Genomic DNA, 27,334 nt, shown 5'->3' with positions numbered 1-27,334 from the left:
AGCATTGGACTAGTAACCGAAAGGTTGTAAGTTCAAATCCCCGAGCTGACAAGGTACAACATCTGTCGTTCTGCCCCTGAACAGGCAGTTAACCCACTGTTCCTAGGCTGTCATTGAAAATAAGAATTTGTTCTTAACTGACTTGCCTAGTAAAATAAAGGTAAAATAAAAAACTAAAGTAATACACATGTCAATGAAATGACCTTTTTGTCCTAAATACAACGTGTTAGATATTTTTTGAAAATCCAATACAACACATCACTGGGTACCCCACTCTGTATTTTGCTTGTCAGGATAAAAATAAACGGAATGTAGCTAACCACAGGTAAAATCCTAGAGGAAAACCCGGTTCACTCTGCTTTCCACCAGACACAGAGAGACGAATTCACCTTTCAGCAGGACAATACCCTTAAAACACAAGGCTAAATCTGCACTAGAGTTGCTTACCAAGACAACATTGAATGTTCCTGAGTGGCCTACATACAGTTTTGACTTAAATCTGCAAGACTTGAAAATGTCTGTCTAGAAGTGATCAACGACCAAATGGAATTTGAAAAAGAATAATGGGCAAATATTGCACAATCCAGGTGTACAAAGCACTTAGAGACTTACCCCAAAATATTAACAGCTGTATTTGCTGCCAAAGGTGTTTCTAACATGCATTGACTGAGGGGGATACTTATCTAATCAACATGAGTGTTTTATTTGTCCTTCCACTTTGACATTATTTTGTGTAGATTACTGACAAAAAAATTACAATTCAATCCATTTTAACCCCACTTTGTCACTAACATAACAAAATGTGGAAAAATTCAAGGGGCGTGAATACTTTCTGAAGGCATTGTAATTATGACAGATGGTTGTGCATAGTCCCAGGATGTAAAAGGCATTAATACTGTACTGTCATTTAGCCAGTGCTAATTTGTGTTGTTGGTTCTTGCTGTTAAATTACATTTGACCAAGCAGGTCATACTGTTATAATGAATAGTTCCTTCTGTAACTAATTGTAACTATAAGTTTAATTGTAATGGTAAATGTGCTTAGCTATGCCGTGTCTACAACAGGTAGCAACACCAGAAATTAGCACAGTGTGCAAATCTCTGAGCCATCTTGTGCATCCAGTGGGCCACTGCATGTCCGAGTGGAGAAACTTGCCAAATAAGATCCATTCCAACAGTGCCACAATGACGCTCAGAGCTGGCAGGCTTCTGGAGCTGTTTGGATATGTGTGACGAGTCAGACTGTGAGTCAGATGTCACGCTCTGCTGCTTGAAGACCAAAGAGCAGCACTGGTGGACAAATCCAATTACACGATATATACAAAAGTATGTGGACGCCCCTTCAAATTGATGGATTAAGCTATTTCAGCCACACCCGTTGCTGACAGGTCTATTAAATCGAACACACTGCCATGCAATCTCCATAGACAAACATTGACAGTATAATGGCCTTACTGAAGGGCGCAGGGACTTTCAACGTGGCACCGTCATAGGATGCCACCTTTTCAACAAGTCAGTACATCAAATTTCTGCCCTTCTAGAGCTGCCCCGGTCAACTGTAAAAGACAACCGTCGGCTGGAGTGGTGTAAAGCTTGCCACCATTGGACTCTGGAGCAGTGGAAACGAGTTCTCTGGCATGATGAATCACAATTCACCATCTGGCAGTTCAACGGATTAATCTGGGTTTGGTGGATGCCAGGAGAATGCTACCTGCCCAAATGCATAGTGCAAACTGTAACGTTTGGTGGAGGAGGAATAATGGTCTGGGGCTGTTTTTCATGGTCTGCGATAGGCCACTTAGTTCCAGTGAAGGGAAATCTTAATGCTATATCATACAAAGACATTCTAGGCGATTCTGTGCTTCCAACTTTGTGGCAACAGTTTGGGGAAGGCCCTTTCCTATTTCAGCATGCCAATGCCCCCAGGCACAAAGCGAGGTCCATACAGAAATAGTTTGTCGAGATTGGTGTGGAAGAACTGAGTGGCCTGCACAGAGCCTTGACCTCAACCCCATCGAACATCTTTGGAATGAATTGGAACGCTGACTGTGAGCCAGGCCTAATCGCCCAACATCAGTGCCTGACAAGTCGTTCGTTCTAAATGTTCCATTGCCATGATGGCAGGCAGCGTTCTTATCCCTTGCTTGCTCGCTAGCCAACTTCAGCTAACACAGTCACGTCAAACAATCTAGGAAGAATAACAGCAAAGTAGCTGCATTTGCCTTAAAACACCAGTCTCAACGTCAACAGTGAAGATGCGACTCCGGGATGCTGGCCTTAAGGGCAGAGTTCCTCTGTCCAAGTGTCTGTGTTCTTTTGCCCATCTTCATCTTTTATTTTTATTGGCCGGTCTGAGATATGGCTTTTTCTTTGCAACTCTGCCTAGAAGGACAGCATCCCGGAGTCGCCTCCTCACTGTTGACGCTGAGACTGGTGTTTTACGGGTACTATTTAATGAAGCTGCCATTTGGGGACTTGTGAGGTGTCTGTTTCTCAAGCTAGACGCTAATGTCCTCTTGCTCAGTTGTGCACCGGGGCCTCCCACTCCTCTTTCTATTCTGGTTAGAGACAGTTTGCACTGTTCTGTGAAGGGAGTAGTACACAGCGTTGTACGAGATCTTCAGTTTCTTGGCAATTTCTTGCATAGAATCGCTTTCATTTCTCAGAACAAGAATAGAATGACGAGTTTCATAAGAAAGTTCTGTGCTTCTGGCCATTTTGAGCCTGTAATCGAACCCACACATGCTGATTCTCCAGATACTCAACTAGTCTAAAAAGGACAGTTTTATTGCTTCTTTAATTAGAACAACAGTTTTCAGCTGTGCTAACATAATTGCAAAAAGGCTTTCTAATGATCAATTAGCCTTTTAAAATGCTAAACTTGGATTAGCTAACATAACGTGCCATTGGAACACAGGAGTGATAGTTGTTGATAATGGGCCTGTGTACGAGCCAGTTGTGTTGTGACAAGGTTTTGTTGGAAAACAGAAGATAGCCCTATTTTTCCTATTTTGTTGCCTTACAACCTGGAATGAAAATATATTTTTTTGGGGGGGGGGGGGGGGGGGTTGTATCATTTGATATACACAACATGCCTACCACTTTGAAGATGCAAAATATTTTTTTATTGTGAAACAAACATGAAATAAGACAATAAAACTGAAAACTTGAGCGTGCATAACTCAATACTTTGTAGAGCCACCTTTTGCAGCAATTACAGGTGCAGGTCTCTTGGGGTATGTCTCTATAAGCTTAGCCACTGGGATTTTTGCCCATTCTACAAGGCAAAACTACTCCTGCCATTTCAAGTAGGATGGATTCCGCTGGTGTACAGCAATCTTTTAAGTCATACCACAGATTCTCAATTGGATTGAGGTCTGGGCTTTGACTAGGCCATTCCAAGACATTTAAATGCTTCCCCTTAAACCACTTCAGTGTTGCTTTAACAGTATGCTTAGGGTCATTGTCCTTCTGGAAGGTGAACCCCTGTCACAGTCTCAAATCTCTGGAAGACTAAAACAGGTTTCCCTCAAGAATTTCCCTGTATTTAGCTCCATCATTCTTTCAATTCTGACCAGTTTCCCAGTCCCCGCCGATGAAAAACATCCCCACAGCATGATGCTTCCACCACCATGTTTCACTGTCGGGATGGTGTTCTCAGGGTGATGAGAGGTGTTGGGTTTGCGCCAGACACAGCGTTTTCCTTGATGGCCAAAAAGCAAAATTTTAGTCTCATACCTTCTTCCATATGTTTGGGGAATCTCCCACATTCCTTTTGGCGAACACCAAATGGTTTTGCTTATTTTTTTCTTTAAGCAATGGCTTTTTTCTGGCCACTCTTCCGTAAAGGCCAGCTCTGTGGAGTGTATGGCTTAAAGTGGTCCTATGGACAGATACTCCAATCTCTGCTGTGGAGCTTTGCAGCTCCTTCAGCGTTATCTTTGGTCTCTTTGTTGCCTCTCTGATTTATGCCCTCCTTGCCTGGTCTGTGAGTTTTGGTGGCTGGCCCTCTCTTTGCAGGTTTGTTCTGGTGTCATGTACTTCTCTACAACTTTGCCCCCTGACCTGTTTGAAGAGCTCCTTTGTCTTCATTTGTCTCCGCTTGCTTGGTGGTGCTCCTTGCTTAGTGGTGGTGCCCCCACTAATGGTCTTGCAGACTGGGGCCTTTCAGAACAGGTGTATATTCTGAGATCATGTGACAGATCATGTGACACTTATATTGCACACAAGTGGAATTGATTTAACTAATTATGTGACTTCTGAAGGTAATTGGTTGCATCAGATCGTATTTAGGGACTTCATAGCAAAGGGGATGAATACATATGCACGCAACACTTTTCCGTTTTTTTTTTATTGTTTTTTTTTTACGATACTTTTTTCAAATTTCACTTCACCAATTTTGACTACCTTGTGTATGTCCATTACATGAAATCCAAATAAACATCTGTTTGAATTACAGGTTGTAATGCAACAAAATAGGAAAAACGCCAAGGGGGATGAATACTTTTGCAAGGCACTGTAACTGCACCTCAGAAATTGCAGCTCATAAAAATGCTTCACAGTGTTCAAGTAACAGACACATCTCAACATCAACTGTTCAGAGGAAACTGTGTGAATCAGGCATTCATGGTCAAATTGCTGCAAAGAAGCCACAACTAAAGGACCCCAATAATAATAAGATACTTGCTTGGGCCAAGAAACACGAGCAATGGACATTAGATCGGTGGAAATCTGCACTTTGGTCTGGAGTCCCAAATTTAGATTTTTGCTTCCAACCGCCGTGTCTTTGTGAGATACAGAGGTGAACAGATGATCTCCACATGTGTGGTTCTCACAGTGAAGCATGGAGGAGAGGTGTGATGGTGTGGTGGTGATTTGCTGATGACACTGTCAGTGATTTAGAATTCAAGGCACACTTAACCAGCATGGCTACCATAGCATTCTGCAGCAATACTCCATCCCATCTGGTTTGCGCTTAGTCCCACTATCATTTGTTTTTCAACAGGACAATGGCCCAACACACATCCAGGCTGTGTAAGGGCTATTTGACCAAGAAGGAGGGTGATGGAGTGCTGCATCAGATGACCTGGCCTCCACAATTATCCAACCTCAACCCAATTGGTTTGGGATGAGTTGGGCCGCATAGTGAAGGAAAAGCAGCCAACAAGTGCTCAGCATACCATATGTGGGAACTCCTTCATGACTATTGGAAAAGCATTCCAGGTGAATTTGGTTGAGAGAATGCCAAGTGTGCCAAGCTGTCATCAAGGCAACTTTTGACTGGTACTGTATGTATACGCTGCATTTGGAAAATATCAGACCCCTTGACTTTTTCCTTATTTTGTTTTTTACATTACAGCATTATTATTAAGATTTTTGTTTTATTTTACACACTTTTTTTCTCCCCAATTTCATGGTTTACAATTGGTAGTTACAGTCCTGTCCCAAGACTGCAACTCCCATACAGACTCAGGAGATGCGAAGGTCAAGAGCCGTGCATCCTCCGAAACACAACCCAACCAAGCCGCACTGCTTCATGGCACAACGCCTGCTTAACCTGGAAGCCAGCCGCACCAATGTGTCGGAGGAAGCACAGTACACCTGGCGACCGTGTCAGCGTGCATTGATCCTGGCCCGCCACAGGAGTCGCTAGTACGCGATAGGGCAGGAACATCCCTGCCGGCCAAACCCTCCCATAACCCGGACGACACTGGGCCAGTTGTGCGCTGCCCCATGGGTCTCCCGGTCACTGCCGACTGCGACAGAGCCTGGACTCGAACAAGGTTCTCTAGTGGCGATGCAGTGCCTTAGACCACTGCGCCACTTGGGAGGCCCTACAGCATTATTATAAAATGGATTCAATTGCAATTTCCCCTCATCAATCTACACACAATACCCCATAATGACAAAGGGAGAAAACAGGTTTTTAGAAATGTTTGATAACAGAAATACCCTATTTACGTATTCAGACCCTTTATTATGAGACTCGAAATTGAGCTCATTTGGGAAACTCCAAGCGGGCTGTCATGTGCCTTTTACTGAGGAGTGGCTTCTGTCTGGCCACTCTACCATAAAAGCCTGATTGGTTCTTGGCCACCTCCCTGACCAAGACCCTTCTCCCCCGATTGCTCAGTTTGGCCGGGCGTCCAGCTCTAGGATGAGTCTTGGTTGTTACAAACTTCTTCCATTTAAGAAAGATGGAGGCCACTGTGTTCTTGGGGACCTTCAATGCTGCAGAATTGTTTTGGTACCCTTCCCCAGATTTGTGCCTCGACACAATCCTGTCTTGGAGCTCTACGGACAATTCTTTCGAGATCATGTTTTTTGCTCTGAACTGCACTGTCAACTGTGGGAGCTTTTATATAGATAGCTGTGTGCCTCCAAAATATGTCCAATCAATTGAATTTACCACAGGTGGACTCCAAGTTGTAGAAACATCTCAATGATGACCAATGGAAACAGGATGCACCTGAGCTCAATTTCGAGTATCATAGCAAAGGGTTTGAATAGTTATGTAAATAAGGTATTTCTGTTTGCGCTGTGTCATTATGGGGTATTGTGTGTACATTGATGAGGAAAATGTTTTATCTATTTTAGAACAAGGCTGTAACATAACAAAATGTGTGAAAAGGGAAGGGGTCTGAATACTTTCCGAAGGCATTGTATACAGTGCTTAGGAAAGATTTCAGACCCCTTGACTTTTTAGATTAGGGGCTAATGAATGTATTTCAATTGACTGATTTCTTTATGTAAACTGTAACTCTATGAAATTGTTGCATGTTGCGTTTATGTTTTTGTTCAGTGTGTATACAGAATATGAACTGAAACTGTTCTATACAGATAGAATGTGTAAGTGTAACTGCTCCTGGAGCAGAGTTCATGTTCTTCCAAAATACATTTTAAAAAATGAAACAACAGATTGAGATGAAGTAACCAACTATTCCATAATGGCTTGGGAATTCCACTCAATGATGTCTGTGAGGTGAATTTTCTCCCTGAAATTGTATCTCTGAACTTGAAGATGCAGTCCGGGACAACTGCCATGTTGTTAATTGTTTCCCTCAGAAATGACCTCAAATGTACAGTTCCTTCAGAAAGTATTCCTGCCCTTTAACTTATTCTACATGGTGTTGTGTTACAGCCTGAATTCGAAATGGATTAAATAAATACACAATCTAAACCAACTACACACAGTACACACATAATGACAAAGTGAAAACATCTTTTTTTGAAAATGTAGCCAATTTAAAATAAAAAAAATACAGTACGTATATGAAATATTTTTGTAAGCATTCACACCCCTGAGTCAACACATTGATGTCTCTAAGAGTTTTGTAAACCTGGAATGTTGACACATTTAAATTCTTCAAGCTCTGTCAAGTTGGTTGTTTTGCTAGACAGACATTTCTGTCATAGATTGTCAAGCAGTTTTAAGTCAAAATTGTAACTAAGCCACTTAGGGATATTTGTCATGGGGTAATGTCATGGGGAGCAACTCCAGTGTATATTTGGCTTTGTGGTTTATGTTATTGTCCTGCTGAAAGGTGAATATGTCTACCAGTGTCTGTTGGAAAGCAGACTGAACCAGTTTTTCCTTTAGGATTTTGCCTGTGCAAAACTCCCTAATCCTTGCCCATTGACAGGCATGCCACTAATATCATGCAGTCACCATCATGCTTGAAAATATTAAGAGTGGTACTCAGTGTTGTGTTTTGGATTTGCCCAAAACATAACACTTTGTATTCAGTTAATTTCTTTTCACAATTGTTTTTGCAGTGTTACTTTAGTGCCTTGTTGCAAGTAGGATGCATGATTTGGAATATTTGTTTTATTCTGTACAGGCTTCCTTCTTTTCACTGTAATTTAGGTTAGTATTGTGGAGCAACTACAATGTTGTTGATCCATCATCAGTTTTCTCCTGTCACAGCCATTGAACCCTAACTGTTTTAATGTCACCATTTACCTCATGGTGAAATCCCTGGGTGGTTTCCTTCCTCTCCGGCAACTGAGTTAGGAAGGACACCTGTATCTTTGTAGTGACTGGGTGTATTGATACACCATCCAAAGTGTAATTAATAACTTCACCATGCTCAAAGGGATATTCAATGTAATTTTACTTTTTTTTTTTTTTACCCATCTACCAATAGTTGCCCTTTGCGAGGCATTGTGGTTGAATCTGTGTTCATTGCTCGACTGAGGAACCTTACAGATAATTGTATGTGTGGGGTACAGAGATGAGGTAGTCATTCAAAAATCATGTTAATTATTATTGCACACAGAATGAGTCCATGCAACTTATGAGACTTGTTAAGCACATGTTTACTCCTGAACATATTTAGGCTTGCCATAACAAAGGGGTTGAATTGTTGACTCAAGACATTTCAGCTTATAATTTTCTATAAACATAATTCCACTTTGACATTATGGGGTATTGTGTGTAGGCCAGTGACACAAAATCTAAATGTAATCATTTTAAATGCAGGTTTTAACACAACAAAGTTGAGAGGTGTGAATACTTTCTGAAGGCACTGTATATGCTGCATGTTTGGTTCATAGTCAATAGACTTACCTCATTACAACACAAAACCCTTAGTTTTAGTATACCAAACTTTCTAAATGGAAACTGTTGATCTGTCACTGTAGTGGGGGAGGCACATTCTCAGAAAATAAACCTTGCTAATGGCGCACATATTCATTCCCATTGAGGAGGCTAATTATTAACAGGGATGTCCAGAGAAGTTTTGTCGGCCCGTATATATTTGGCTCTGGTAATGACTGGTTGTCAGTTTATTGTACATTTTACAGCATTATTGCTTCTGAACATTTCACTCAACCCAGAGTTTTCCGTATAATTAATTGTATGTAATAATATCTCTAAAAACGTTTCATAAATATTGTTCTGAGACATGTCAAAACATATCCCCCATCTGACAGATAGCTGATATTCTTCTTCATCCGGCTGTCGGAACTGCACAGGAATGACACTGGGAGACATGAGGTTTCCATAATCCAGACTTCTCCCAGTCTCCTTAGAGAAACATCTATCCTCCATCACTGTCAGCCCACGGCCCCTGAGAACACTTGCTTCATTGCCTTGGGCCTTGGCTGTCTTTTAGCCACATTTATGTCAGTCACTGTCCTCCTCGTAAACGAAGATAGATATTTAGATGTGTTGTAAACACGATTGTTGCAGCGGATGTACCTCCAACTGTCATGTCACACAAAAGACAAAAAAATAAAGTAATTTAAATGTATCTTGAATGGACACCAAAAAGATCCCAACTTCCAGTAGCTTTACAATGCCATTAATCATGTGATAGTTTCACAGAGGTCAGTATAGTTTAGGGATGGGAGCGCTGATTCCTCCCCTAAGTGAAAAAGCAAGCAGCGGTGTGGACGGGAAGGATAAATCATTGTGGCCTGACGACAGGTAGCCTCCAGCAGCTGCACATCTGGCTCCCCTTGTCCCAGACTGGCTCCTTTTATTGCATTTCATTGCTTTCTTCGGACCCGAGAGAGACTTTAACAGACTACCTTTCAGCTGGCCCCTTATTCTCATCCTTTCTTGGTTATTTTAGTGATTACTACATATCTGCAGGTACCTGGATGCCTAGCAGTGTGAGGATTGAGAGACTTCCCAGGATTGAGAAACTTTCCCAGGCTTTCCCTGTGTGGTTGATTGGCCCATCTCTTGATGCACTTTTATGCCAGTGTCTATCCTAGCTACTTTGATTTAGTTAATTACTCACACTTGTGTGATGAGCAACCTTCTTGAGACTTGAATACTTTCTGGCATACAGGAGACCCGGGTTCAAAACCCAGTCTGTCACATTGGTGCCGTCACTTGGATGCGAGGGGTGAAGTGTAATGGAGGTGGTTCCGTGGTTCACTTGTGTGACGAGTAACCTTCCTGAGACCTGAGGACTTGTATTAGCTCCCCAAGTCACATTAGCACAGGTCTTAGCTCCTGGAGGGCCACATACCTGTTGATTTAAATCCTTGCCTTTTGAATCAGTGTTTGATTAATGAAGTGCAAAGTTTACACTTTGACCCCTGAGGACTGGAGTTGACACCCCTGCTGACACCCCTGTTTCAGACCTTCTCATGTGTTCAGGGAGTAGGGGTTGATAAGTAATTCGTCAATGGGCAGTCAAGACTTCCCATACATAGTCACCAGATAAATAGACAGGGCAGGATCACACAGAGGACCAACTCCATACCAGTTACCAAAGACCCAAGTACCTCCCCAAGTACCTCCTTTGGTATGGCTTCCCAAAACTCTCCAATACACCTGGCATAGTAGTGATGATCCATTGATGACCCCTCAGCTATTACACCAGGGGTGGGCAACTCCAGCCCTTGGGTAACTGATTGGTGTCACACATTTTCTCCATCCCAAGCAAACACAGCTGATTAATCAAATTTCATTCTAAACTGAAGATCATGATTAGGTGATTATTGGAGTCAGGTGTGTTAGCTGGGGCAAAACTGTGACACCAATCAGGCCCTCGAGAACTGGAGTTGCCCACCCCTGTATTAGACTTTCCTCAATCAGTTAGAAGAACACAAAGGGTTTTCGTCAAAGGGTTTTCGTCAAGTGCGACAGCTTCATCCATCCTAATCCCTATCAACCCGTGTACGTTACAAGGAAGTCCTTCCTTCCCACAATCTGCCAGAGTGTTTCTCCAGATGTTTTTTTGTTCAGACTCCGTATGTCTTGCACGTCTGCCGAAGGCTCCAGATGTCGGACTGCCCCTGGCAGCCTACCCCTTCCCCTTGTTTGTGGCTCTCTGCCCCGTCCGGGACCGGGATGAGGTGGAGCATCCTAATACCAGACGGAGGGGAATCCTGAGCGCAGCAACCAGAACTGTTTCCCCCTCCTTCCCCTTTTCTCACTGTCACATCCTCACCTGTCAAGCACGGAATGTTGTTGGCAGTGTCACTTCTCTGGAAATGCTAGTCTTGCGGTGACAGATGTAGTGATGATCAGTCAAAGCGTTTCCCTGCTGCTGTTCATTTAGCAGCAACACTTACCTGGCACAGACCAGGAAAACAATCCAACATGTGCAGTACTATTGCTACCTTGACAGATATTTTTTAGAGAATGGGGATTTTGGAGAATGGTGCTGATTTGGAGATTTATCACTTAAGCACACCTATCTGATGATTAGATTTGAATGTTGGAGGTGTTCAAGAAGTGCTACTTATTTATGAAAAAGCTGATCTGGCTGCTCCAGTAGCCATGACAGCTGTTACAGTAGACTTCCAGTCATTGCGCTAATGCTAGTTAGCAATGGCTCGCAGAACTACCTTCAACTTTCTTCAAACTGCACGCAGGAAGGAATTGCTAAATCCCGCACTATCCCTTTAATACTTAGATAGCATTAACTAATACCTAATTAACAAACCATTTACTTACTAATACTTATGTACATGCCATTTATTGCCATTTTCACCTCTTTACTCATTTATTAAAAGTCTATATTTTTTTCACACACACAAATGGCAGAGAATATGCCATTACAGTCATGTTACAAGTCCCTTCCCTCCCACCCTATGAACACACCCTCCCGGTATTACCTTCATTAGCTTAATGATGTATTCATGTTAATTACTGCGTGAACTCATTAACTAAATAATCCACATGAGTAATGAAGCTGTATTCTAAAGTACTGCCGATTAGGTACTAGATCTACATTGAACTAGATTCAACAAATATTCATTGTAAACATAATGGAAAGTATGTGATGTTGGCATAAAGAATACTTAATGATTTGTAGCACTATTACTTAATCATTTGTTTGTGCTAACTGCTGCATTAACTAATGTTAATTCATATCTAAGTCTATATTGTAAAGTGTTACATCAGGTATTTTATCAACTGAACTAGATGTTTAATTTTTCAACAATCATAAACATTGTGGAAAATTGTCATGTAATGTTGTCATCATGTTTATAAGTTTCAATGTAGTGTAATTTGTGTATATGTCATTGATTACATGTTTTAATTGAATTGATTGCTTCTACCTCTGAGAATGATTTGGAAGTAACTTGATTTAAAAAAAAATGTTATTCTACCTACTACTATTCGTTGGGCTTTTCTAGAACTTCCTGCCATTGCTATGTAGCCTAAAGGCATGATACGTGTAGGGACCACGTAATGTGTAAAGCTCGCTCCCATAGTGCTTTACTTCCTGAAAATGCATCTGTTACGTGTCCATATGCATTAGTCGGGATGGCAGTGGGCAAGGAATAACTTTGGGGGAAAAGAATACTCTGAAGGAAAGCTGTTCTGTGAATCTACTGCACCTGTCTGCTAGACTTCAGGGTTTCCCAAACCGTCATGGGACCCCCCCTGGTGCCCATTTTGTTGTGTTTTTTTTTTGCCCTAGCCTGTGAATTGCCTGTGTAGTGGATGAGAAATTCAGGTAGCATGTTGGCTTGATGACATCGCTGACGTCACCTTCCTTGAGATCTCAAGCCAATTGTCGCTCATGGGATGACAGCTGATTCAAATAACCAACTCCTCATCAAGATTTAATAATTTAATCAGCTGTGTAGTGCTAGGGAGAAGAAGAAAAAACATGCACTTGGTGGGGCCCCAGGACCGAGTTTGGGAAACCCTGTACTAGAGAACCACCTGACTGTCATGGCAGGCCTCCAGCTCACAGCAAGAAAGGATGTCACTCTGGGCCAATGCTCAGTTCGCCCTCTACCGGGCGGAAGTGAAGCCTCATGAAGCTATCAGTTCAATAAGTCATGCTGTCCGAACGCAACAGAGTTCACTTCCTCTCTCATTAGACTGCAATGCCTTCTACAGCCCTGACTGACTGCTAGACCCCTAGCCGGAAAAGCAGATTGAAAGAAAGTTGGCATGAATGATGTCCACAATACGTATGATATAATGTTATCAGTGAATGTTGATCTTATTACTTTTCTGTACATCCATGCATGGGTGCATGCACAAACTCACACACTTCCTGTGGCGTATCCATCAGTAGAAGACATATGTTGAAAGAATAAGGGTGGATAAACTCAAGTGAATGAGGCATGTTGTCCAGACTACTCTGATCACTGCATGTTGTTTTGGTGATGAAACGAAAATGGTAGCACCACCGCTGGCTGGGTCCGTGTGATTGGTCAGCTGAAAGGCACCATGTTGGTCCAATCGTTTTAATGGGGTATGGTAGGATCCATGCTGTTCCTTAGCCTGGACACACTTTCTGTGACCATGGATGGGAGGGTTTTGGGTCTTGTGCTATTTGGCTGAATTGCCTGTGTAGTGGATGAGAAGTTCAGGTAGCATGTTGGCTTGATGACATCGCTGACATCACCTTCCTTGAGATCTGAAGCCAATTGTCGCTCATGGGATGACAGACATGTCTCTTGCTCTGTTGGCTATAAGTTGTGTTGTGCAAAGTATTTTGAGTTTGAGCCCTGTTCAGGGGAACAGAATGAACTGTATTGCGGTCTATAATTCACATTTCATTTTATGTGAATTGGAACCTTAGGGATGCATTAGTCTTCATGTGTTTATCACAAGAACCTTCCTCTTATGATTCAGTTTACATGACTGAGGCTTGTGACCAAATGCACATGAACAGGAATGTTAGAAATGACCTTTATATGATTCCACATGGCACTTGTGTCATTCAGAACTCATTGCTGAGTGAGCACATCGCCCCTTGTCTAGAATACATGCACAGCCTCTAGTATTCCTAGGGCAGTAAAATACCATTACTAAGCTATTGGATGAAATAACTGAACTTAACATAAAAGCAAGCACCTTTATTTGATTAACAGGTATATAGTCGCATTTGTACTGTTTTCTTGCTAGTTTGTGGTCTTATACATTTACTAACAGTGGTTTAGAAAGGCAACTGCTAATGGAAACAATGGCATATGTATACAATACAAATTAGCAAACATATCAAAATCAGTTTTTACAACTTTTGTAGCAACCAATTCTTTCTATTGGTTTGCCATAGTGCAAACTGTGTTATTTGTAAGACAGAGTTTAAACGTGGTTTTAACATTCATACTTTTCAAAATATATTTATCTGTCTTAAACACATCTCAATGTGTAGACTGCATTCATTGTGCCTCCGGTTCAAGTCCTCCTGTCCAGTAATGTTGATTTTACAATAAGAATAATTCAAGTGAGTAGGGCAGTTCAGGCAGTTGAATGGTGGTAAAGCTATGATTAAAAGTTGAATAAGAATGCACTGTTGCTGTGTGTGTGCATGGTGTTTATGGCATTATGCATGAAGGCCAGTTCAGACTGAGACCTCAGCTATAGTTTTCCAAGCCCTTTCAAAAGTCGTTGAGGATTCCCGGTTTCACTCTCAAACATTGCTTATATGATTATCACACCGATAGGTAAGCGTAGCTGTAAAATCTTGGGCGGGAAATGAGTCTGTGTGTGTGTGTGTGCACCTATGTTTCTGACCTGGGTTGAAATATGATTTGTTTTCTTTCCAGTACTTAAGCTGTGCTTGCCTGGTGCAATGGAATCAATGGATTATTCCCCAAAGTGCAAACCTCACCTGTCTCCATCAAACAGTCAAAGTATTTGAAAGAAAACGAATACTATTTGAACCCAGGTCTGGTGTATGTGTGTCCATCCATATCTGTATGTTTGAATAACTGGACAGAGCGTGTAACATTTAACAGTTTTGTGGGAACATGTGGTGTACTTTAGGCTACTACGTCCACTCCCAAGTCCAACAGGCGTTGTGTTCCTACATCCATGTGGTTTTAGGCCATTGTGGCTGTGATTGGAGGAGGGAAGAAAAAAAAATGGAAAAAAAAAAAATGAACGAGACATGTCCGTGGTGGAAGCGCTGCTCAGCGAATGGACGGGCATTTTTTTAGCCGCTATTCTGGCTCTATTGCACCGTGTTCTGCAGAAAGCACTGGTAGTGGTGGATGGATCTGTCCCAAAGTCCAGGGGGGAGACCCTGGCTGAGCCCCTCCCCCTCACCGGCAGAGCTCTCGCTCACGAGCAGCCGCATCGGTCCACCACCATGGAGGGGATCTTGCCGTAGATGATCTGCTCTTTGCGGTTGAAGTAGAGCATGTTGATGGGGGACATCTTGGTGGGGGTGCAACAGGGCCCGGCAGTGCCGCGAGGGTTAGCCTTGTTCACCAGGTGGGTGTGGGGGTACTTCTGCAGGTGCATGTACTCGCACTCACCAGAGCAGTAGTTGGCCTTGTAGCGCTTGGGGGCAATAATCCAGTCCCAGCCAAAGTCTTCAAAGTCTACCGTGAGCGGGTAGCGGCAACAGCGGGACTCGGGGGAGTTCTCGTCACAGTCCAGGCCCGAGTCTCTCCTGAAGCGCTTTGGGCCCTCTGAAATCGTCACCTCCATGAAGGGTTGCTGTAAAGGCACAATACGGAATGGTTGAAAACCAGAAACAGGCATTGCTTGATACATTGGGAAACATATTTGATTTTGCCTCTCCAATAAAACATTGCTTTATTAATAAAGGTAAAAAATAAAAAATAAAAATTGCTGATCAAGTTTTCAAACCTGGTGTTGTGATACTTTGAGCCACTGAAAATGTGTGTGTGTGTGTGTGTGTACTTATATCCTTGTGGGGACCTAAAATCCTCAAAAGTCCCCATAGGGATAGTAAAACAAGGAAAGTTCTCCCTCGTCATGAGGACATAGGCTATTTTAAGCTTAGGGGTTAGGTTTAGGGGCTAGAGTGACAAATAGGGTAAGGATTTAGGGTTTGGGTTACAGGTTAGGGTTAAGGTTTAGGGAAAATCGAATTTTGAATGGAAAACAATTGTAGTTCCCCATGAGGATAGAAGAACAAAGTGTGTGTGTGTGCGTGTGTGAGAGAGAGAGGCTGTAGGCAATTACTCTGATTAGCACAGTCACACAGAGGACTTCAGGAATTTCTGGCCATGTAAATAATGTGAACTTTTATGTAATCAGGTGATAGAACATGATATTATTGGTGGCCAGGGAAACTATTCTGTCATAGATATACTCCTTTAATGAGGTCTGTGTGTTAATACTAAAGATTCTAAAGTACTTTGAAAATGTGATTGTTAGCTAAACATAAAAGCACATGAGAGCAAGTCTTAGGATGCCAAGACCCCTCTGATCAACAACTGGTATTTGAAGCCAAATGAGTCTTGCCACACAATTTGACACAAAAAATGTATTTGCACTCTTGACAAGGGTGGTACGTGTTGATATTGCATCATTACGCATTAATACATGGGTTATGGATTATTTCACATAGATCCCACGGGGATAAATTACAAAACTATTTGTAAATTGCTTCGATGGGAGATCAAGCTAAACTCACCAGTCCTTCTCCCGCTTCTGCTGAGGTAACGGCCAGATCATTTCCCTTCGAGTCGAACGCATTAATCTCGATCCCCCAATTCGTCTCCGGCTGCCGCAGCCATACGGACAGCACTTGTTTCACGTCGATACTTTGCCAAGAGCTGACTCCTGCATTCACGTCGATCTTTAGAGACCGGATACCTATGTGCCTGCCCCCGTCCGTGACAGGCATCAGGCGGGAGATTTGCAGAAACACGGTGGTGACTTCGTCAGCTGGCAAAAGGTGCACCCATAACTGCGCATGAACTATGCGGTTCACCTGAATCTTCGAACTGAAGGAGAATAAGCAACACTTGGGTTTCCGATCGACTTGGACGATGGATTCGGCTGGAGGAGAGAAATTAGAACATGAATTACCATATGGAAATGTCATCACTAATTCCACAATACAATTTGATTTATAAACTAAATTAAATGACTGCAAAAAACAGTTGTATTTAACACAAAACACAAAAGAACCCCCTTGGTAAACCAATTTCAAAATATATATTTAAAGTTACAATGTCATGACAAGTATTGATAAACTATAAAACACAACCATGTGTCATCTCCAGGGTATCCTCCAATATAGCCTACCCTATCTAGTTTTAGAACTGCCACACTCAACACCAGAGTGACACTGGCACATTATACGATGGAACTTGGCTCGTGCGTATTGTTCGTAAATTTACTGCGTAAAATTCTTTAGTGGTTTCAATTTAACATGAAATTACAGATCAATACGAATTCATCATTCGTATGAAATTCCAACCTACTCTCAACATAGTGGTGCAAGTAATTACGGGATCAGATATGCAAGTGCGCTCTGTGCCCAATGCGTAAAACAGCTGCGGTCTGGTGCCTTTTTAGCGTTATTAAACACTGAGTGTACAGAACTTTAGGAACACCTTCATAATATTGAGAACAGCCTCAATTCGTCGGGGCATGGACACTACAAGGTGTCGAAAGCGTCCCAAAGTGATACTGACCCATGTTGACTCCAATGCTTCCCACAGTTGTGTCAAGTTGGCTGGGTGTCCTTTGGGTGATCGACCATTCTTGTACACATGGGAAACTGTTGAGCGTGAAAACCCAGCAGCGTACATTCAAACCGGTGCGCCTGGCACCTACTACCATACCACGTTCAAAGGCACTTACGTATTTTGTCTTTCCCACTCACCCTCTGAAAGGCACACATACGCAATCCATGTCTCAATTGTCTCAAGGCTTAAAAATCATTATTTAATCTGTCTCCTCCCCTTCATCTACACGGGTTGAAGTTGATTCAACAAGTGACATCAATAAGGGATCATAGCTTTCACCTGGATTCACCTGGTCAGTCTATGTCATGGAAAAAACAGGTTGTCCTAACGTTTTGTACACTCACTGTATAGTTACATTGAATAATAGTCTGTCAAACTTACGTTCAGTGGCCATTGTCATGATTGTTTCTGTGATGGCATGTTCATCATCTTCTTCCATAACTCCATCCTTATTGTCATCTCCAAGAACATCGTACTGGTCAAGAAGTTGCTGCAAAGGTGGTGCCTTAGGCAGGAGCTGCTTGACAACATCTCTGCTGATATTGGGAGCTTGCTTGAGTCGCAGTTTGCTAAGAATTTGGGACTTGATGGCGTGTAATCTCATGTTTTTGATCTGCTGTCGGACCTCGCATGTTGAGCACTGCTCGCCGTCATCCGTGGCAGGGGGCTGGTGGTGCGCGGTTTGATCACCAAGACCCACTGGACCGAAAGCAACCATGAAACTGAGATAAATCAGAACCTGCGTCAGATGCATTATCTAAGGTGCGGAGTTTGCTATAAAAATTGAATCCCAAATGTAATATGTATTGGCATATGTGAAGGCGGACTACAGAGTTGCCTCTGTTTGAAATCAGGCTCTACACTGATAGGTGTCATACTTTAATTCGGCAGCCCTTTTTATATTGCAACTTTGGCCTCTCTTTTGTGTCGTCAAAATCTATGATTGGTTGGGCTGGCAACAATGAATTTAACAGACAGACATGAACTGTATTTTTCTTTCAAACCTTAAAGAGGTACGCAATGGCAAGGTTTGGAATAGTTTTGAGACAACTACACTATCAATCAGACAAGACAGTACTGCAAATGGTCAAATAAACATTTCGGATATGGTTATTGATTTATTGCATGAACTTAAGTCAGCCACAGCCTGTCAACATCTGAATGCCACTGAGAAACCTGTTTTATTCAGCCTATCCCATCACACCAGGGGTGGACTGGAACCAGAAATCGGTTCTGGCATTTATAACACAATGGCACATTTTCCCCCTTGAGGCACCCACAACAAAAAAAAAATCCTCATGGCCCCCACACCAGCCCATTTTATTCATTGAGGCCACCATTATTAGCCAGATAATTATCATTTTGCGCAAAAAAACTTTAAAAAAAAGAAGTTAGACAGGCCCTCTAGGCAAAGAATTTACCAACCCTTCTGACATTTGCCAGGAATGCCAGATGGTCAGTCCGCCCCTGCATCCCATCAAAGCTACAGGGATCAAATTAATCTGAGTTATGACCACTTCTTTACGATCAGTTAGTTATATGATCAGCTTGCCTATCTTTCTGAATCTCTCTTGAAAATGTAAGGTCAATTATTTACAAATATGACAGGAACCAATATTTAGTCTATGTAGACCTATAGGCTACATGGAGTAGACCTACATGTCTCCAAACCTACTTTCCAACGGCAAAATGTATTAATCAATAGGCTATAGGATAGATACCATTGCTAGATACCATTCCAAATATATAGCGAAATGGGCTGTAATGTAGGCCTACTATACTGTACTAAACTATAGGCTACTGGTTATTGTTGCCTTGGGGTGTCTGATTTGCGAAAGCTTTTTTGTCTAGACGTTTAGTGCCATCGTGCGGCTTATCGACAACTACAGTTGCAACATTACACACAGGTTATGAAATATTATTTTCATTTACAGATGAAAAGTAACATATAGTTTCTAATGAAAGTCAATCAAATCGTCTACATGTACATTTTACGCAGCAATATGGATGGCATGACACAATGACTTGGTCACGAGTCATGTCAATGGTTTATAGCCTATTATCATTATGGCATTTGAGACTATATCCCTTATGTGAAAGAAAACATACTAAACGACTTTAACTAATGTACACTTATGGACTATACAGTTTTACGCACACTCCTCCAATGAGTTTTACAGATTTACGCATTCGCCAAGAACGAACTCGTCATATATATATATATTTTTTAAATGACAACAATTGGTTTGAAATATATCCGAGCACATATAGCTTGCTATCAATACTCATAAAACCTCTGCGGCTTAAGCGAAAGCACACTACCGTACCTCCTGTGCCATAATGGTCCAGACCCCTTGGCAGACTCAGTAGTAGCCTAAAATTTAGACACAGGGAAGCTGCACGGGGGTACACTTCCAGCAAAGGCCTGGGAGACAGGATTATAATCTATGGCATTAGTTTATAGCAACAACTGAATATATTCCTTACTTTAAACATTGTAATAAATCATTGAGAAGTCAAGCATGCCACAAGAGGGTGATATTGTATCAGTATCCTGATCAGTATCCTGATTGTATGCCCACAATTTACCTCCACGACATAGTCGACACAGCTACTAATTGCTGTTGAGTGTGTATTAAAAATATAATTACGTCCTACAAGCTACAGCCGCCATTAGAAAGTGTAGTCAAACCGGCAACAATTTCAACGATAACCTATGGACAATCTCGAGTAGAATGATGGCAAGAAGGTGTAGTCATCCAGGTATGACTATTCATGGCTTTAAGACCTTAAATCGATTTAGCATTTAGTTAAATTACTGCACAATGTGGTATGGTGCAACATTGGATGCCCAGTTTAGTAACGTAGTGCACATTTCGTGCAGAGAGAGAAACCGACCAATGCTATCGCTGCCTTCCAAGCTTCAAGTTCAAATCATTGGACGCATATGCAGCGGTTTGAAGGCGATAAGGAGATTGAATAGAAAGGAGAGGCGGCACACATATTTCGGTTCACAATCCGTGTGGATGTATGACACTTCTTTATTGAAATCAACCGTAGGGGAAAGTGTCGTTAAAGAGAAAACGAGGATGTGATTTCCCCCTGGGTAAATTTGATATTCATGGGGGTAAACTCACCCAGTCCTACTTTTCCAAGAGCCCTCTTGAAGGTACGTATCCCAGGCATCAACGATATTTTATGATATGTAGGCTACCTCTAAATAATGCTGCAGAAATGCGCTCACGAGTAGGGATTTTTCAGAATCCTATTTCCAAGGGTGACAACTATTTCGCCCTCTATTTCCCCATCCCGGTTAGCATTTCTCCTTGACCTTTTATGTTCACATTTCAATAGTGAGATTATTTCATATATGCCTTTACTAATTCAAGAAAGGTTGGTTATAGGAGAATGGGGGTTAAGCGACCCTGGTATGGCCAACTTCACCCTCACATTCCCAAGGACGGAAATTAAATGGACACATTTTTTATTTAGAATAACTTTTTCTCAAAGAATAACCTATACGACTATATTACACATAATCAGGTTATTTCCAAATGTAAAATATAATAACAAAATGTAAAGTAGAATTGTTATATGTGTTGGTTGTAATAGCCCCCCGGCTTCTAAATCCGCTGGGGAGGGTTATAGGGTCGCGTCCCATGATACCTGGCTTGCCACGTTCCATGCTTGAGCGAAATGCTACATTGCCACGTTCCTTATAGGTTACCTGGGCTAGAGCGACATGCTTGACATAAGGTAACAGACATCACCCTTCCCCACTTTGTCTTAAAATATGAAAAGATGTGTCATAAAAATCTGATTGAAGTTTCGGGAATCAGCACGGTACTTATATAAGCGGGAAGCCACTGTCAAAAAGCATAAGCTACAATGCTAGCATTTTGCAGCATCTGTAAAAATCTAATTGTATGTGAGAGATGAAGGGATGATATAATAGTGTGCTGCTCTGTCAGAGAAATAATCACATGCCACCTTGAATCTGGATCAGGCAGCACACACACGCACAGGACAGATGGAGATGTGGACTACAGCAAATAACATCAGTCCTTTGTGCATTCAACCTAGAGCCACACAGTCTATTTACACAATGCCTAGTCAAAGTCTACACACCCCATGCAGTTTTCACATTTTGCTGCCTTATAATTAAATACAACCTAATCCACATTTTCAAAGTGAAAAAAATGATAAGTAATTTGGAAAATGCTCTATATCTACACAGAACAAAAATATAAACGCAACATACAATTTCAAAGATTTTACTGAGTTACAGTTGATATAAAGGAAATCAGTCAATTGAAATGAATTCATTAGGCCCTAATCTATGGATTTCACATGACTGGTAATACAGATATGCTAGTGACAGATACCTTAAAAAAAAGGTAGGGGTTGTGTATCAGAAAACCAGTCACTATCTAGTGTGACCACCATTTGCCTCATGCAGCGCTACACATCTCCTTCGCATAGTTATTCAGGCTATTGCTTGTGGTTTGTGGAATGTTGTCCCACTCCTCTTCGATGCCTGTGCGAAAGTTGCTGGATATTGGCGTGAACTGGAACACGCGGTTGTACTCGTCGATCTAGAGCATCCCAAACACGCTCAATGGGTGACGTGTCTGGTGAATATGCAGGGCATGGAAGAACTGGGACATTTTCAGCTTCCATGAATTGTGTAGATCCTTGCGACTTGGGACCATGCATGGGGTGATGGCGCCAGATGAATGGCACGACAATGGGCCTCAGGATCTCGTCACGGTATCTCTGTGCATTCAAATTGCCATCGATTAAATGCAATTGTGTTCGTTGTCTGTAGCTTATGCCTGCCCATCCCATAACCCCACCATGGGGCACTCTGTTCACAACGTTGACATCAACAAACTGCTAGCTCATACAACGCCATACACACTATGCTGTCTGCCATCTGCCCAGTGCAGTTGAAACCAGGATTCATCTGTGAAGAACACACTTCTCCAGCGTGCCAGTGGTGGATATAGAGGTCCTGGGCTGGCATGGTTACACGTGGTCTGCGGTTGTGAGGCCGGTTGGATGTACTGCCAAATTCTCTAAAAGAACGGCTTATGGTAGAGAAATGAACATTACATTCTCTGGCAACAGCCTTGGTGGACATTCCTGCAGTCAGTGTGCTTTTATTTCAGCTCATGAAACACTTTACATCTTGCGTTTGTATCTTTTGTGCCATTAACTTCATCGGGCTTTAATTCCAGTTTCTCTACAAGCTATACAGAACAAAAATATATTTCCTTCAAATGTTGATACACAATTCAATATTACTTTTGAAATACAATAAAATAGCCTTATAACTTTGACAAGTTAACAAATTATATATTCGATTCACGTCTCCAAGTAAACCAAAAAGAAAAGTTAAAGAATGTGATTAACCCAGTGGCTCAGATGAAGCTATTGAAGCATTAGATGCATCTCGTTTAAATGTTGATATTTGGTTGCATTATCAACCAAACACAATTCAATGACTTTTGTAGTACAGTAAATAGCCAAAAGTTAAGGCAATCTTAGAAACTAATGTAACAGTATCTATTCAATCTTAAAATGAGTAACACATCCATGGCCACATGCAGGTTTTCTAACCATAAATGTATTTTTATGTAATCATAGAAAGCGTGCATGTTCAACATAGCATGTAAAGGTCGCACGCCTGTGGAAATCTTCACAATTGCTGTAATAATCTGTGGCAGAATCTTGAACAGCATTGATCACTTGCACTATGTACTTTTAATGAAGTCTAATCTCAACTGCAATCCAGGTCATTTGGTTGTGCTATTAGATTAATGGCTGAAAGCGCAGTGATAACACATTCAGATGACTTAACCAAAAATCAGACATGGTTTTTCCATTGGAATTTGGTTGTGCTTTAGATGGTTGAAAGCGTAGTGATAACACATTGGGAATTCAACAAACTTCTGGCTGTCCTTTTTTGAGTGGGTGAATAAAAGGTTGAAATCTCTCATTGATCAACGTCTCAACCAAATATGACCCAAAAGGTCCATGTTGAAATGACGTGGTGTGTAGCTACTGCTGCATAGGTGGTAACAGAGGGGAAAATGCTAAGTCACTGTGAAAATAGTAGGCCTCTCAATCCTTTCCTTTGCCATCTGGTATTTTTAGGCTGCCTCTGATGGAAAATAAAACACTGAAATCCTCTCCCTATTTTCTCCCCCTACAGCACATGGGAAAGATCTGTGTAGGGGAGGTACAGGAGCATGGCTGACCGTCTGGACTATTCCAGCGAAGCTCTGTCCAGACAAGAATCGGCTTCCTAGCCGTCACTTCTCGACCAGAGCCTAAGCTCCTCTCAGACACACTCCTGCTTCACCAGCTCCCTGAAATCAATGCTACATTATTTCTATCATGGGATGCGTCAAATCCAAGAAGAGCGATCCGACCCAGTACGCCAACTCGGTGGAGAAGGTGGACGGCAAGCTTGGGAAGCAATGGGGCGAGAATGCGCTGCTGGTCCACTCTGAAACGGGGTCGGGGAAAGACTCTGCCCGGGTGGACCCCATCCTGCTGGAGTACGCCCAGCGGCTGTCGGAGGAGATTGTGGCCCGGGCAGTGCAGCAGTGGCTGGAGGTGGACAGCCGCTACAGTGACATCCCCTACATCGAGTGTGACGTGCCATGAGGGGAGGGGGCAGGCAGTGCAAGAGGCATTTCTGTTCTGGGATTCACCTTGACCCTCTGGGGAGAGAGAGACAAATGGATGCCCAGAAGACAGCACTCAGATTCCGGGTGAAACAAAAAACACTACGAACATGTACCAGCTGGAGATGACAGATGTTTATCCCAATCTATGGTCCAAAGCCATTTTTCTGTTTAATTAATACATACTTGGATGTTGTAACTCATTTGGTGACATTTTGACCTTGACTAACAGACAAAGACCTTGGCTACTCCTCTCATATTCAATCTAGACCATGTGCTTCCCTCCATCGTTAGCTAGAGGATGAGAGTTGGGGTGGGTTTGGTTAAACCGTCTTGGGAGCCAATAAAGCAGGAGAGTATCATTGAATCCTGCTTTGAAAATTACCGGTTCTGCCTTTCAGTAAAATTATACAGTTTTTTTGTTGTTGCTTGACGCGTGTCATCCTGGGGCCAAATTTCAGGTCCTATGTAGGAAGTTATTAATTTGTCCCTCAAGTGGCCAGTGTTTTTCACTTGAAATGTTTGCTGGGATCAGCAGCCACACACCTCCCTCTCCATCTGTCTTCCCAGACAGAAGCTCCCAGTTTAGGGTTATTGGATAATGGCGTCCCAGGGGGCCTGTGGTCCACATCCACCAACAAAGGAAACTCATTCTTCAAACTACCCATGAAGTAGGTCCGGGACGATACCAGTATCACGATATTTGTTAGTATCGGGGCAAGGAAACAAAACATGAAGCAAATTTAACTTCAGCCCTAATGTTGGAAACAACAATCATTATGTTGTCCCATTCATTTATTTTCCAAGCTATAGCACACAATATTTTACATACAGCAGGTTTTTAAAGGACCAAAGAGCTTTGTGTTTTTATTTTTGCCATGGAAAGAATATTGCGATACGGGTATCGTCCCGGCCCTACCATTAAGCATGTTTGACCACGAGCTGCAGCAACCGAGGACCTGACTACGGTCACTTTGACAAAATTATGCTCGAGGAATGTTTTACAGCGTCCTCCCATTTTGTGAATTTGAATGCCAATGACAATAGGACATTCCTGAGGGCTGGCTAGGCCCGCATGCCATGAGTAAATCAGGACATTAGGACGGATTCACACACTTTTACTGGGACTTTGCTTCTGGACACAAAAAGAGTGCTGGGTTCACAAATACCTTTTGTTTTGGCCAAAAATGTCTAGGGCCAAGCACCCTGGTTTTTACGTACTGTATTCTATCCAATGATGAACTACTGCCATCTGCCCCATAGAATTTACAGCACAAATATGCAACTCTAAAAGGCCATGCTATTTTTATTAAGAGCAAATGGCTTCTTAATTGTACGATGCTATTATAACAGGCCAAAGACACACATACTCACAACAGAGAGTTGAGTTGCTTGGAATAGGGGACCACAACTGCCAAAGTCCTTAATGAACGCGAATACAAGCACAATATGTTTGACGGGCTTTCTTATGACGTTTATTTGATAGAAGGCGATATCAGTGAGTTTTAGTCATAGCACGTCAGTTCCCACCCTACCACAAACGATGCTCAAGAAGCTCTAAAAAAAGGTGCATTAGTCTAGGCTGGGCAACATGGTACATTAATAAGTGGACATTATTTCACTGGAGAATCAAGTTTTGGTGAAGTTTGGAATGTGTATCTCAAGTGAGAATTCAGCTGCCAGGGCATTAGGTTTACTCAGCAAAAAAATGTGGTGGTTGTGTGCTTTAACTGCTACACCAAAAACTCCATTACAGTTAAAAGCAACAAATACTGTTTATAACGACATTTGCACTAATCTGGGTTGAGAGATTAATCTCTTGAACAATCCCCAAAATTCTGTAAACAAATTGAAAAGCCTGTCGAATGCCTCCCAGTCTAAACAGTTTGCGCGTATATTGCAACAACATTTTGTGACGTTATTCTTTGTTTTGGCAGGTTTTTTTGTTGTCTGTTCGCGCACACAAACATTTTTCTTGAGGCAAGTTGAAGTTTGGTAGCCCAAGTATATGCCCTTTCGTCAGTGATTGGTCAACAGTACTACTCCTAGTAGCAGTGGGAACTATAGACAGGATTCTTCAAATTTTCATGCACATTTTCTCACTTGAGAAATACTGCACCAAACATCTTAGTTAGATGTAAAATTACTAAGACCTCCTCAGCAAAAATGCCAACATTAATTACTAATAATTCTTGATTTATCTTTGATTAATTCAGACTCTTTTGAGGAAGTGTTATTGGCTAAGTTGTTGCTACGGCATCTCAAGAGGGACAAACCGTAATATTGCTGCTTTTTTCTTGTTTTTCAAGCGAAGGTCTTTTTAAGTGAGTTTGCTAGTAGCAAACGAAACCTAGTTTGCAGGCCCATTTAGCGGTGACCCAATTATTTCCCTATACTGAATTCCTAAATCTAAGAACTGGGAGGTGGAGGGTTTAGAAACAGATCACTGTTATCACTGCTTCAGCTAAATGTTGTAACAACTTATAGATAAAGCTGCAAAAAACAATACATTCAAAAGTTGATTTCCATCAAGCTTGATTTTGACTCCAGTAAATTGGTTGATAAAAGTAATGTTTTACTATTCAGAAGACAACTAGTACTACAGTATATAATGTATACAATGCATTCGGAAAGTATTCCGACACCTAGACCTTTTCCACATTTTGTTACGTTACAGCCTTATTCTGAAATGGATTCAAAAATGTTTTCTCAATCTACACACAATACCCCATAATGACAAAGCAAAAACAGGTTTTTAGTCTCGAGTCTTCTTTGGTATGACGCTACAAGCTTGGCACACCTGTATTTGGGGAGTTTCTCCCATTCTTCTCTGCAGATCCTCACAAGCTCTCAGGTTGGATGGGGAGCGTCGATGCACATCTATGTTCAGGTCTCTCTCCAGAGTTCGATCTGGTTCAAGAATCACTCAAGGACATTCAGAGACTTGTTCCGAAGCCATTCCTGCGTTGTCTTGGCTGTGTGCTTAGGGTAGTTGTCCTGTTGGAAGGAGAACCTTCACTCCAGTCTGAGGTCCTGAGTGCTCTGGAGCAGGTTTTCATCAAGGATTTCTCTGTACTTTGCTCCATTTATCTTTCCCTCAATTCTGACTAGTCTCCCAGTCCCTGCCCCTGAAAAACATCCCCACAGCATGATACTGCCACCCCCATGCTTCAACGTAGGGATGGTGCCAGGTTTCCTTCAGACGTGACGCTTGGCATTCAGGCCAAAGAGTTCAATCTTGCTTTTCATCAG

At 42.1% G+C, this 27,334-nt stretch overlaps 2 protein-coding genes across 2 annotated transcripts; one reads left to right on the top strand and one right to left on the bottom strand.

Moving 5' to 3' along the window:
• Positions 1-13,766: 13,766 nt before the first annotated feature.
• mstnb (myostatin b) lies at positions 13,767-18,326 on the bottom strand. The gene is made up of 3 exons (XM_020462114.2): positions 17,769-18,326; positions 16,325-16,692; positions 13,767-15,378 (listed from the first exon to the last, which is right to left on the bottom strand). The coding sequence occupies exons 1-3, from the start codon at positions 18,139-18,141 to the stop codon at positions 14,998-15,000; spliced, it is 1,122 nt and encodes a 373-aa protein (XP_020317703.1). The 5' UTR covers positions 18,142-18,326; the 3' UTR covers positions 13,767-14,997.
• Positions 18,327-20,024: 1,698 nt separating this feature from the next.
• akap19 (A-kinase anchoring protein 19) lies at positions 20,025-26,778 on the top strand. Its single transcript, XM_031806091.1, has 2 exons — positions 20,025-20,556; positions 23,605-26,778. Exon 2 carries the CDS (start codon positions 23,790-23,792, stop codon positions 24,060-24,062), a length of 273 nt encoding a protein of 90 aa, XP_031661951.1. The 5' UTR covers positions 20,025-20,556; positions 23,605-23,789; the 3' UTR covers positions 24,063-26,778.
• The last annotated feature ends 556 nt before the right edge of the window (positions 26,779-27,334 follow it).

Source organism: Oncorhynchus kisutch, linkage group LG26 (genome assembly GCF_002021735.2).
Source record: "Oncorhynchus kisutch isolate 150728-3 linkage group LG26, Okis_V2, whole genome shotgun sequence".
In the NCBI taxonomy this organism is placed as follows: domain Eukaryota; kingdom Metazoa; phylum Chordata; class Actinopteri; order Salmoniformes; family Salmonidae; genus Oncorhynchus; species Oncorhynchus kisutch.
Note: the sequence above shows the minus strand (reverse complement) of the source record. Positions and strands in the feature narration are given on the sequence as shown.